We start from the raw sequence: 12581 nt of genomic DNA, 5'->3' as shown, positions 1-12581 counted from the left end.
GTGATGGATTGAGCAGATAATGTGATGAGAGAACACGCCCCCGCGTCCCACTCCACCGTAAACAACTATATTTACTATCAAACAGCGTCACGGTTCATGTCGAAGTTTAACAGTGCTAATACAAAATCACGCACACGAGTTGGTTACATGTTGTTGTTTATTTAAGGCTTTGACTGTAATATTACAGAGAAATATCGCTAGTGGTGATTCAAAGACTTAATCTTTTATCCAAAAGAAAAAAAAAATGCTTAGTGGAGATTTTTTATTTTGTGAAATGTAGCTGTAACACAAGTCAGTCCCGAAACTGGAGCCTACAGTGCTTCCAGGTTTACTGTACACGTGTTAGCACAGCAGCAGTCACTCACTCACTGATGAAGGCGATATATTCAACTGATTCACTCACACAGGGATTAACATCGGTGGACATGTGGGGGATTCATCACAAAGAAAATAAATCGTGATATAGTCTGACAGTTTCTTGTCCTCATATTTAGCCTTGGATCCTGTTAATCTATAATAGATTACAAGATCTGATTGAGGTGCCTACAGGTAAAGACTGATGATGCAGGCATACACATTCTCCTACACACACACTCATCTGTCACACATCCTCATAAAGACCTACACAGGATTATTCTTCCTGCTTTTCTATTTTCAAGTCTCTGAATTAGGTTTGTATGCTGGGCAGATGAAAGCAGCCGGTCAGCAGTGAGGCTCTCCTGACTGTGAGGCTGTAGGTCTGGGAGGGGGCGTGTTGACTGAAGCTCCGTGCAGGTTTCAGTCGTCCGAGGTTTCCAGCACACTCTGGCTGAGGGCCAGGTCCCAATACTGTTCTGTGCGGTGCTTCTTGAAGTGCTCTCTGGCCATATTCTCCGTGGGACACTGCTTGAACTTCATGTCCCCAAAACTGCGCTCCTTGGCTGTTCCCTGAAGAACCAATAGGATTTAGATTTAAATGAGATTACAAAAAATAAAAAAGGACATATTAAAAACATAAATAAAACGTCAATAAAATAGAATGAAAGAAACTTGCCTCCCAAATCAACCAACACTTGTTATTTCTCCTGGCCTCCTCGTCACCATCAGGATCTAATAAAGAATAATGAGTTTAGTGTCTGTTAAATAATCTCAAACACATGATAACTGGGATAAAAGACTCCAGAGACAACTTACCATCTCTTTTACTGTTGTGTTCCTGCCATTTGATTCTGTGCATCATCAGCTTCTTGAACTTTTTCTGGGATTTGGGGCCTAAGGAGAGTGAACGTCCAGAAGCACAATACATCAATTATGAGATTGATTTTTCTATAACTTAATTTTCTTCAAGGTGTAACTTGAAATGTTAAATGGTGACACTATTATTTATCCTTTTAACTGTTCTAAGGCAAGTTCAATTTTTAATTAACTTTTATTCTGGATTTCTATAATGGGTCTTGCTTGATATGTCTTTGTGTACTGTTCTTTGTTGTCGATTGTAATATGTCGATATCTGCAGCTGATTTTGGCCCAAGACAAATATCCCTATGGGACAATAAAATTATATTTGATATTTTACATTAGTCCTCTTAATAACTTGTCCACTAGAAATAGACACATAAGCCATTTCAATATATTTGAGAAACAACACATCAGACAACATTTCAACCTTTTGGGGTAAATTGGAAATAAATAATGAAGTATATAAAAAAAAAAGTGCAGGAAGTGTTATAGAACCACAGTGAAATGCTGAAAAGGATCAACCATGTACTGAGCTGGGAGAAAATGGAATGATCATTACTTAGAAATTAAGAATATCAATGGGTGGCATTTAATGTCCAAATAGTTTTCCTTCAAGGCAATACATATTTATTTTACAAAGCACTGGTCAAACTGGCAAAGACACATCCCTGTGGCGTGTCATGGACAGGTTTTCCTTACCTCCCTCCACTACAACAAGGTTGACATCTCTGTGCAGGACTACTGTGCCTGTCAGGTACAGCTGGATGGCATTTTTCTCCACTTTAAACTTCTTAGAAGTACTTTGCAGGTAACGGATCCTGTATTGAAAAGGTACAACAATTAACACACACTTCCATGATTCAACACACAAACAGTGTTTGATCTCTCCCCAGAAATACACACCTGTACACTGCAATGTGAACCCCATTAGTAAGGTCTTCTTTTAACTTCTTGACCTTCTTCTCTTTCCTCTGCCCTGCTGTGAGTTTGCGAGCGGCGTTGGCATCTTCATGAGCCCTGAAGGGAGGGGGACACAATTAGAAAAACCTTTAGGGTGGCTTTTATTCTTCTTTAATATGATATGTGATTCTCCATGAGTGCAAGATACAAGAAGATAATGAAGGAGGGTTGATTGTGTTACTAACTTCTGTCTCTTGGCCATCTGTGCTCTGACGTGGGCCTCTACTTTTGTCGGGTCCTGAACTGCCTCCGTCCCCAGCACTCTCATCAGATTGGAGATGCGCACTAGGGAAAGGAAAAACAATCATCAGCTGCATTCTGTTTAATCTTGCACTGCACCAAATTGTAACTCCAGGTTTGTGTAGGTACCTTTGGGTTCTGGTGGAGGCATGAGACCCAGGCGGACCTTTTCTTGAACTTCTTTTTGTCCCTCCCTCCGTGTCTGTCGTCTCAATTTCTTCTGTTCTTTCTTTGTCAGGTACACACCAAGCGTGACTGCCTTATCTGTGTCAACTGTGAACCCCACACATACAACATCTTTAATAATTCCTGCAAACTATTATGGTAATAATCAAACAAACACCATTAAGAAACCAATTTTTGCTTTACTTCATAATGATAATATGAAACATAAGTTTAAAGAGTTCACAGCTCACATTAAATCTTCTCTACACTTACCTGGGGCGTTAATTTGTGCAGGATGTTCTACAAGGTTGGTCACACCAAATAACTCCAGCTGTTCAAATTTTGTTTCGGTGCCTCTGCAAAAGATTAAGAAGAAAGATATCTCAGTAAACTAAATTAAGTACAAACTGTTTAATTATTTGTGCTTGGGACAGTTTTTACATTCAACCAAAATCATACTGCCTTTAAGCTGGAAATAGATGTGGTTTCTTACAAGTCTACGTTGCTGGGCAGGATGAAAGAGTCCCACCACTCAATGTTGGGCACCTCCTTTTCTCCAATCTCCTTCCTGGGTGCAATCAGGGCAAGCTTGGTGGACGCATGGATTCCTGTCTTCTTTGCTGCCTGGGCAATCTCCAACTGCAACCTTTCCAACTGGGCCTGGTTGAGGTACACATCAGCACAAGAGGGTCACAAGTCAAGTTGGGTGAACCATAAAAGTCCTCTATTCATAATAGGCTCAGAGCAGACACCTGCTGACAATGAAAATATTAGAGAATTAAAAAACAAACCTTAGTTCTAATTCTCTGAGCAATCTTTTCGAAGCGCCCCTGGTCATGGAATTTGAAGCCTCTGCGAGGGCGTTGAGCTGGTGTTATTAAAACACGTTGGTCGAAGTAGGACGTGGACTCAATGTCTTCACCAGGCTTCTCCTTCAGCTGCTGACGGAACTGCTCTCTCTTTACAGCTCGAATGTTAGCTGAACATTGAGAGGGGAATTTATTTAGAAACACCCAAACAAGAAATTAAGACTGTGTCTAATTATCTTCTGTATTCTTACCTTTAAGTGTGGGCATGCGATGTGTGAGTTCAACCTCTTTGCCACTTGCATCCACAGTTCTTCCCAAATCATCCAGGATAAGAGGTGTTGGCTTATTCACCTCCTTGATTTCCACTTTCCTATAATAAAAGGAGCCCACAGGAAAAGCTGTCTGTTTTCACTCTGCCACATCAAGTTAAGTACTAAAATGTTCCCCCCTCCCCCCCTCTCTTTGGATTCTACTTACGGTGGAGCAATTCCCATGGCGTGTAGATTAGCTAGTGCCACTAGGTTGTGAGGCCCAGTGTTTCCCAATGCTCCGAGGATACCAGGTTTCAGGGCTAACTGGGACTGGATGCGTGCCTGTAGCTCAGCAGCCTTGCGGGCCTTCTCGATAGCATCATTCATAAAGCTGGCAGCCTGGGAGGGGCCGATGGATGATGCACCACCACCACCTGCAGCAGCATTGGTGCTGAGAAGCCGTGATACTGTGGAGGCTTCCATTTGTGGTGTAGCAAGGGTAAACATCTAAAAGCAGGGGGTAATAAGAACAGCTTGATACTTTATGAACTGTCTGAAATGCCCGATACTGAGAAAAATATGAGTTTTCGTGGGGAAAATGTCTTACCTGTTGAGGAGGAGCTGGAGATGAAAAATTCAGTTGTTTCTTTTTCTCTTTGATCTGTTTTGTGGCTGCTTCCATCATCTGTTTAATCTATTTGAGAAAGTTTGGGTATGGGTACAAATATTATAATGCAATAAATATCTTCTGATTCTGATGCTACAAAATAACTTATTATGCCATAGCTGTGGAGAGTGGAGTATCATACCTGCAATTTGGTGAGCATAGTAGAGCTCTCAGATGGAGGTGCAGGGATGACCTCACGCTCTTCCACCTCCTCGAACCGAGGGACCCGTTTTCGCTTTGCCACTGTCCCATCTCCTGCGTTCTGAGGTTCTCGCTTGGAACCCGGCTCAGTTTCATCCCCAAACACATCCTGAGACAATCAAAACAGAAGCAGCAATCAATTAAATCACCTGAGAAAAAAGACAGGGTGTTAACACATGGAGAACTTGCTCAATTATCTAAAGCTTTTTCTTCTTCAACTATCTTGTTTCAGAAATGTATTTGTAACCATGAAACCCAATTTCCACGTTATAGTTGAAATCAAGTATAAAAGTCTCCTCTGGTGTTTGTGTACCTTAAGATCTCTCTTGCGATTCTTTTCTCCGGATCCTTTGCTGCCGCGGGCGCTGCGACTCTCCTCCAGTGCTTCAAAAAGACGCTCCACGAAACCCCCCGCAGAGTCATCGAGGAAAGGACGCAGCTGGTCTGTGGGAGAAACAAATTTCAATTAATTTAAACAAACAACAATACAATTATTTGCTCATCACTCATGTGACCCTGACCGTATCGAAGCTAGAGCGGAAACTATAAGTTGACAAATGGGCTCGTTGATCATAAAAGTAATCTGCAAAAACTGATGACATTACAATTCATAACATATGAGGGTCATACATTTATGATGTACCTTAAAGCCATTGGAGTCTTTAACTTTGACTGTACAGTCAAGAGGACACATTGTTTTTTTGTGTAGCTGACGTTTATCCACAGAAAAAGGAAATCTGACTCAGAATGTCTAATGTGACATTCGCAAGACTTTATATAGATGAAAAATAGCAGGATTCAAATAGGTAGAAGTTACCTATGGTCTTCCTTTTGTCCAGCCCCTTTCCAACACAGTGTAAAGCTGCAGTGACCACAGTGGGCTCTGAGAAGCCGAGCACTTTCTTCACAGTGCGCTCCACCCATGGTCTCAGCTCCTCCACCTCTCGCTTAGGAAGAGACATCCTCTGATTCTGCACAACAAAAACAACAGAGTTAACATCTTATAAGATACATGCGATTTCATTATGTGGTCTGCACTTAATTGCGGGGACCGTGATGTGTGCCATCTTGCACCTTTTAGCTATTTCATAATCGCATCTGCTTCTTGGTTTCCGCTTTTTGTTGATGTTGAAAACCAATAAATAGTTTTGACAAGATTATCAGTCCCCGTGGACTCAAGCAAACACAATCCACTAAACAACCGCTACACAACATGCGCATTCAGATGATATTAACTCTTACACGCACACTCGGAATAAAACGTAACACCGTCTGTTAAATGTTAGACTAGTTGACACAATTATTAACCAGTCGAAACACACGAGATTAAATTAATAACATGCGTAGCAACTCCCCGGCAGGGCGCTAATTAGAATTAGCATGTTGCTATCGGCCAGCTAACAACACCGACGGATAGCGGCTCAGAGAAAGATACAAACCTCACTGTTTGCCTTTATCCTCGGTCAGGCCACTTTTGTGGTAACAGTCCAAAATAAATGATCAAGCCTATGAGTCGTTATCCAGCCCAAAAACCAGGTTATCTGAGAAACTTTCGGCTGAAAGTGGCGCCGTCCACACGACGTTTCACAGCCACGACCCGGAACCGGAAACAGACTCTTCTTCGGCATAATTTCTGTTTGGTCGTTCCACCCATAGGTTCCACCTAGCGGCGTCCGACGGAAGCGGTCGAGTGTATCCCTCAAAGTAAAAGATGAGAAGCCTTTTACAGAGAAAATAGTTTTACAGAGAGTAGTTGTATTTAATCTTTTGCATTTTACGTTCTTCTCTTTCTTATTTAGTTCGGTGTTGTGTTGCAAATTAAATTAAGAAAACAACATGCAAACATTTAAAAAAAAAACATGCAATATAAGGAAACAACATGTGCTGCAAAAATTCATAACAAATGCTGACATGCAAATACAGAAGCACGCAGCAAGTTACGAAAAGATGCCAAAATGTTTCCAGGACCCCCGACATTTTTTCAATAAATGTATCGAAATAAATGTACAGCAACAGTAATAGGCAATACTTTTTGACAATGTAATTGTTGTCAAAACTACTGCCCAAGGACTAGAGTTAACTTATATTTTCAAGTTAAAAAAACTCAAATACGCTTAAGCTCAATATATGTAGAAATTACTATAACTGATTATAAATATTTCTTGCTCATTTATAATGCAATTTTGGTAAAATGATGACGTCAGTTTTGGGTAACATTGTTCCATAACAGACTCTCAGTGGATCAGATTACATGTGTGTCCACAAAACACATGGCCACCTCTTGTATTTTCTAGGCTGAATATCTGATCTTCAAAATATTGTTTTTTTGTTAAGTCAGAATGTTTTAAACCTCAATAAATAAAGAGCTTCCACAAACAAGGTATTTCGTATTTCTCTTGTAATTACTATCCTTTGCTGTTGTTTTTTTAAGTTTCAACAAATATATAATTTTTTAGTTGTTTGGGGGGGGGGCTCTATCTTGAAGTTGATTATAAATCAGCAAGTGAATAGTTTAACTCTCACAAAAAGAGTTTATCTGTCTATCACAAAAATTGGTTATTTTCCATTTCCAGTTGCCCCCTGTAAAGTGATGGCTTAACTCGTGGCTTAAATCAAAGCACTATAATCTCCTTTTTGTCACTAGAGAGAAACGCTGGCCAGCTCTTGCCTAAGTAGTCACAACGTACTGAACCCAGTCCCCTGCTGCAAACATGGGGATAATCAGGTGATCTCCATTTCCTTCCCCTGTAAGCCCCCCCACCCGTTTTTTTTCTCTATCGTTGCGTGATGTGGGTCAACGCAGCGCAGTTGTAATAGTGTGAGCATGAATGCATAGTGAGCCTGAGGCTAGACCCGTCTGTCAGATCACCCTTCACCCCCCCACTCTCTCTACCAACGTCCACGCTTTCACTCACACTGTTCATGTTGTTTGCCAGACAGGTTCTCCCTTCGACCGTATTTAACTAACTTATTCTGAACCGCACAACCCCATCATCAACACCTCCCTTCATATGCTGATTCATCAAGGATCCATCAGTCACAATTTACCTTCTGGCTTTCACTCACCCACTCACTCACCCGCCACTCAGGTTGTTTACATTCAGGTTAATAAGTTCCCTACGGCCCTGTTTATCTGAATAACCAGACTGTGCTCTCACTTGGTTTGCACAATATTTCAGTATCTTGTAACTCAGAGGAAGACTCCTATTAACACCACAGAATAATAGAAAGACATCAGATCATTATATATTTGCTTTTGTCAACGCTGTGAGTCCGCCACCAACACAAGCCTCTTGGTGTATGGAAACACTACTTTGGATCTAGTTCCCTCTGTGACCCCTCGGTGACCCCTCTGTTGCAAGTGTAAAATCATAACACAGAAACGAATCAGTCAATTATTTTTGAGTGATTATTTTCACCAATAACAAAACAAAACTCACGATGGTAAACTAAACATTTTGTGTTTTTCAACTTTTGGTTAGTCACCAAAGGTTTGGTATGGTATGCAAAGGCAAAGAAAAGATTATCAAAGTGGTTGTATTGTTGATTTTTGTTGATCAACAATCTGATTAATTGATTGTCTCAGCCCCATATGAGTTATTTGTAAGGTTAATAATTAAGGAATAAAAACACGATTTCCTATTTAAACAAAATTTACGCTGATACTGCCTTTATATGGTTGTAATCAAATGATCAGCAGGAGCAGGAAATATCACACACACACACACACACACACACACACACACACACACACCAGGTTTGGGAAGCTATCCTTTTTAGGACCTTGCATTCACTTCCAAAAGCCTGGTCCCCATGAGATCAGCTAGTCCTGACAAAATCAGGGTTTATGCTGGAAAAGGTCCTAAAGAAGCAACAAAAATGAGTACACACACACACACACACACAGACTCCGATTGACCCACCCCTCTGCCTCCTCACTGGCACATCACATGTGCTTCCCCCCACTCACACCCACACAGCCGTGCCGACCCCCCTTGCCAACCGCTCTCTGGCCAACACTGTTATGTAATGACACCTCAGCACATAATATGACAATACCGCAGATATTTCTATACAACTACACACATACACACACACACACATAGCCCTCACTGGTAAACACACTGACTTCAACCTGCTTGTGCAGCTTAAACAATGTGTGGTGACAATTGCATGAATTAATGTATTATATCAGTGGAATGTGAAGCCTTTAGTCTGCAGTAAGATTGTTGAGCCTTCACAAATGTTTCCTTATGATTGCTGTATAATATTTCCTATAATGTGATGTCAGCTGAGTGTATTAAGATGCAATAATGCTTCCACATAAATATTACATAAGAACATAATTTATGACTTAAGTTGAGAGGCTCCCCGTGCTGCTTCATCCAGCTTTTTGAGTCATCCAGTGTGTGGCTATGATATATTTCATCATGCTGACCCAGATTTATTTCATTGTATCTGACAAGAGCTGTAAATCATGTTGGAAGATACAATCTCAGGGGCAGGCCCGTGCACTGACATTTTGGGGGGCAGGTGCTCAAACCAAAAAAAGGGCACCCATCGCCAAAATTATTTATGAAATTAAATATAACATGTTAATGTCAGGGTTAGTGATGCGATGGGCTCCTCTGGACCAGGTAGGGTTACTGATTCTCCCTCATCTGTTTTACTAGTTGATGTCCTGATCCAAGATAAAAGAGAGCTGCTAGCCTGAGCTGCTTGTTGCAGGTCCCTGTCCTTCTGCTTTTGGAGTCCCTAATTTTGTAAATGATATAAATCAATGTTGTGCATAATTATCAAGAGTGACTTAGAGTGTGTTGTCGCCTCTATTTGCAGCGCGTTTGTCTATATGCAGCACGTTTGTCTGTTTGCAGCACGTGTGTCTATTTGCATCGCGTTTGTCTATTTGCAGAGCGTTTCTGTAATGTGTTGTGTTGTGTTGTGAAATTGAGGAAGACGTTTTCTTACTTTGCTTGTGTTTTGTCAACTTGCATGTGTTTTCCTAAGTTGCTGTTCGTTGAGCTCTCAGGGCCACCGTACCGGACGCCTGGTCACTGGCCAGACAGCGAGCCAAGATAACCAGTGACAGGAGCGGGTCAGTACTTTTCAACATTGTATTCGGATGCCTTACAAGAATCAGAGTCTGCTTTGATGTCCTGAGGCTGCAACCTGCTGGCTGCTGGGTTCCTTTGCTGCTCTAGCTTGGTTTGTGCAGCTGGTGATTAACTAAAGTTGTCCATAAAAGAAAATCTTTAATATCCTTCAAGGGCAATTTGATGTACAACCAGCAATCAGTGCACTACAAAAATGAACCAATATATACAATTTAAATAAAACACAATATAAAAAACCTATAGACTAAGTAGCAGGGGAAAATTAACTTTTAATAAATGAATTGATAAGTCGACCAACAGAAAATTACCCGTCAACTATTTAGATATTCTACTTTAATTTCCTGTAGTTTTTCTAATAATTATTAATCGTGACATTTCCTTGATAAATGGGTGGAGGTTTTATTACCTCTGCTAAGGAGGTTATTTTTTCATCTCTGATTTGTCAGTCAGCAGGTTTATGTAATAAACTACTGGACCAATAACCACAAAACTTGGTAGAAGGAAGCTGCATGGATCAGAGATGAACCTATATGGCTCTGTTGCGCTCTACTGAGTGCCAGTCTAGTGAATGAATCTGGAATCTTCTCTCAAAAAACATTTCCCCCCCCCCCCCCCCATAGGGTTTGTAGTGTGAAAGCTAATTAGGTGTTTTATAAAGATTTAGTTTCGTTTCACTTCACAACAGTTCCTCATAGCAGCATGATGCATACAAAGAGATGTTTAAAAACCTTCTCATTTTTTAGCAGCATAGTAGGGACATTTGCTGATGTCATCCCCCTCGGCTCCGTGGACAGGCAAGACAGCATCTAAAACATCCGCCTCAGGTGTGTCCCTGACGTACATGCTGCGGTGATAGACCGGGGTTAGAGTCAAAGATTAATCAAAAAAAGATTAAATTATCAGGTGCACAATTCAGAAAGCACCGCAAAGTAGAGTCGGAGAAGAAAGAACAATATAGAGGTAAGAATCACCCCGATTGTGGACAGCATTAATGTTTATTTGTGTCGACATGACATGATATGCTATCAGTACAGGACTCTTTTGATATTTTTTATTATATATTTTTATTGTTTTTTAAAGCTTACAAATGTATCTGCCTGTGTGTGCATCTGTTTACAGTCCAAAAGTTATTGGGGATGCATGACAGTTTGCGTGTGTATGTTGGGGACTTGTGAGCATGTCGGGGCGACATTCTCACAAGAACTCAAATAAATGCCCTGTCAGATATCAAAACACATTTGGGGGGAGTTGATGACAGAGAGAGTAATTTTTATTCTTAAATATTGATGAATGAAGAAAAAATTGGGTTCCAGCAGATGGGCACTTTTGTCATCCAGGGCAAAAGGGCCAGTGCTTGAGCACCACTAGGGATCTATCTGTGCACGTGCCTGCACAGGGGGACGCCGTTATCTTTACTTCCCACATGACTTCAGTGAATGTCTCAGTGCGAGCTCTAAATACAAAATCTCAAACTGTCTACTAAAGGTTTCAGCTTTTATTCTCTCATTCATAACCCAACTCTGCCTCCTTTATGCGGCTGCATATTTCCCCTTGTCTGTGTATTTTATCTGGTGATTCCCTTTCACTCACTGCACTTAATAATTGAGCAGGGGTGTAAAATGGCGTCATCATGGGCAGGCTCCCGAGAACACATTTAGGCCAAAGAAACTGATGAGGATGTTATTTGCCTGTAGCTCGGGCGTGCCCCAAATATCACACACAATGTCATGGCAGCCAAGTGTGTCCTTGATAATGTAGTCCTGGTATCTCTGTATTTACCGTGTCCCCTGTTGGTCACGGTGATGGGGACCACAGATTGTGGCAGACCGAGGGCCCGTCATCATTGTGAGCTCCTCCGAGGCAGAGATGACTTCAAACCTGCTCTGATTTCCATTGTGGGGATGCCCTCTGTGCAGTTTTAATGAGCATCGAGGCTGTTTTGGGACTGGTCGGCACTAAAACCCCCTGAGGGCTGGGGTGAGTAAGAGTGTGTGTGTGTGTTTGCGTGTGTCTGTGTTTGCTCCCACCATGTCTGACTACACGAGCGTGTGTGTGTGCAATTGTAAAGTCACAGTGTGGCTTCACCTCGCGTGAGTTTTACTGGAGACCACTGGGGGAGGGGATTTTTGGAATAAGTGAATAAGAACCTCATTCACTTCATTACACACAACAACATATACAGCAGGTTACTGGACAGACATCCTGGAATCATTGACTTGTTAAAACCAATAACGGGAACGCGGACAACTAAAACCTACACAACAAGGGATCAGAGGGGCAGTAAGTTCATTACGTACAATCCTCTTCATGCACCGACACACATGCTCAATTAATCCAACGCACGCTTTTTGGATAGTCACAAGTGAAAACAACTGAAGGCGGTGGTGATGCAATAGCAATAAAGGGGGTTTTACAGAGCAGACTGTAGACATGTGGTAAACACAGTGATGGCGGTGGGGCTATTAAACTTCAAAAGCAGAACACAAAGAGTAAAAACACACAAACAAGAATATGAAATCATTGTTAAAAAAAATAAGTGGGAAAATCAGCATATGTCCTTCATGCATCACGAAGCTGAAGTAAGGTCTCCTCCCTGTGCCCTCGACACATCCTCCTCCCGTCCTCTTCCTCTTGCCCCTTGTTTCCATCCTCCAGAGGAGAAAGAAGAAGAGAAGAAGGGGGGGTTAGCGTCTCTGCTAAAAACTGCATGGATACAAGGGGGGGCTGAGGGGAGTAGGGAGGGAGAGGGCGGTTACTGTTGTTGTACCACAGCAGAGTCAGTGTGTCAGAGACGGGCCCATCACAAAATCAGCCAGTCAGTGTGTCAGAGTGTGTGATGGGGAGTGGCCCACGTGTGTGTGGATGAGTGTTTATCCCTCTGTGTGTGTGTGTGTGTGTGTGTGTGTGTGTGTGTGTGTGTGTGTGTACCATGGCTGATTTCACCCGTCTGAAAGCG

At 41.8% G+C, this 12581-nt stretch overlaps 1 protein-coding gene across 1 annotated transcript; it reads right to left on the bottom strand.

The window, feature by feature from the left end:
• Positions 1-143: 143 nt before the first annotated feature.
• prpf3 (PRP3 pre-mRNA processing factor 3 homolog (yeast)) lies at positions 144-6128 on the bottom strand. Its single transcript, XM_062399519.1, has 17 exons — positions 5951-6128; positions 5329-5482; positions 4825-4955; positions 4453-4620; positions 4251-4337; positions 3870-4150; positions 3644-3762; positions 3375-3562; positions 3077-3243; positions 2857-2939; positions 2548-2691; positions 2364-2463; positions 2122-2235; positions 1918-2036; positions 1174-1251; positions 1034-1089; positions 144-927 (listed from the first exon to the last, which is right to left on the bottom strand). Exons 2-17 carry the CDS (start codon positions 5471-5473, stop codon positions 778-780), a joined length of 2130 nt encoding a protein of 709 aa, XP_062255503.1. The 5' UTR covers positions 5474-5482; positions 5951-6128; the 3' UTR covers positions 144-777.
• Positions 6129-12581: the final 6453 nt, after the last annotated feature.

The sequence above is a fragment of the Platichthys flesus genome, chromosome 11 (genome assembly GCF_949316205.1).
Source record: "Platichthys flesus chromosome 11, fPlaFle2.1, whole genome shotgun sequence".
NCBI classification, from domain to species: domain Eukaryota; kingdom Metazoa; phylum Chordata; class Actinopteri; order Pleuronectiformes; family Pleuronectidae; genus Platichthys; species Platichthys flesus.
The sequence above is the reverse complement of the archived record's forward strand: the minus strand, read 5'-3'. Positions and strand labels throughout refer to the sequence as shown.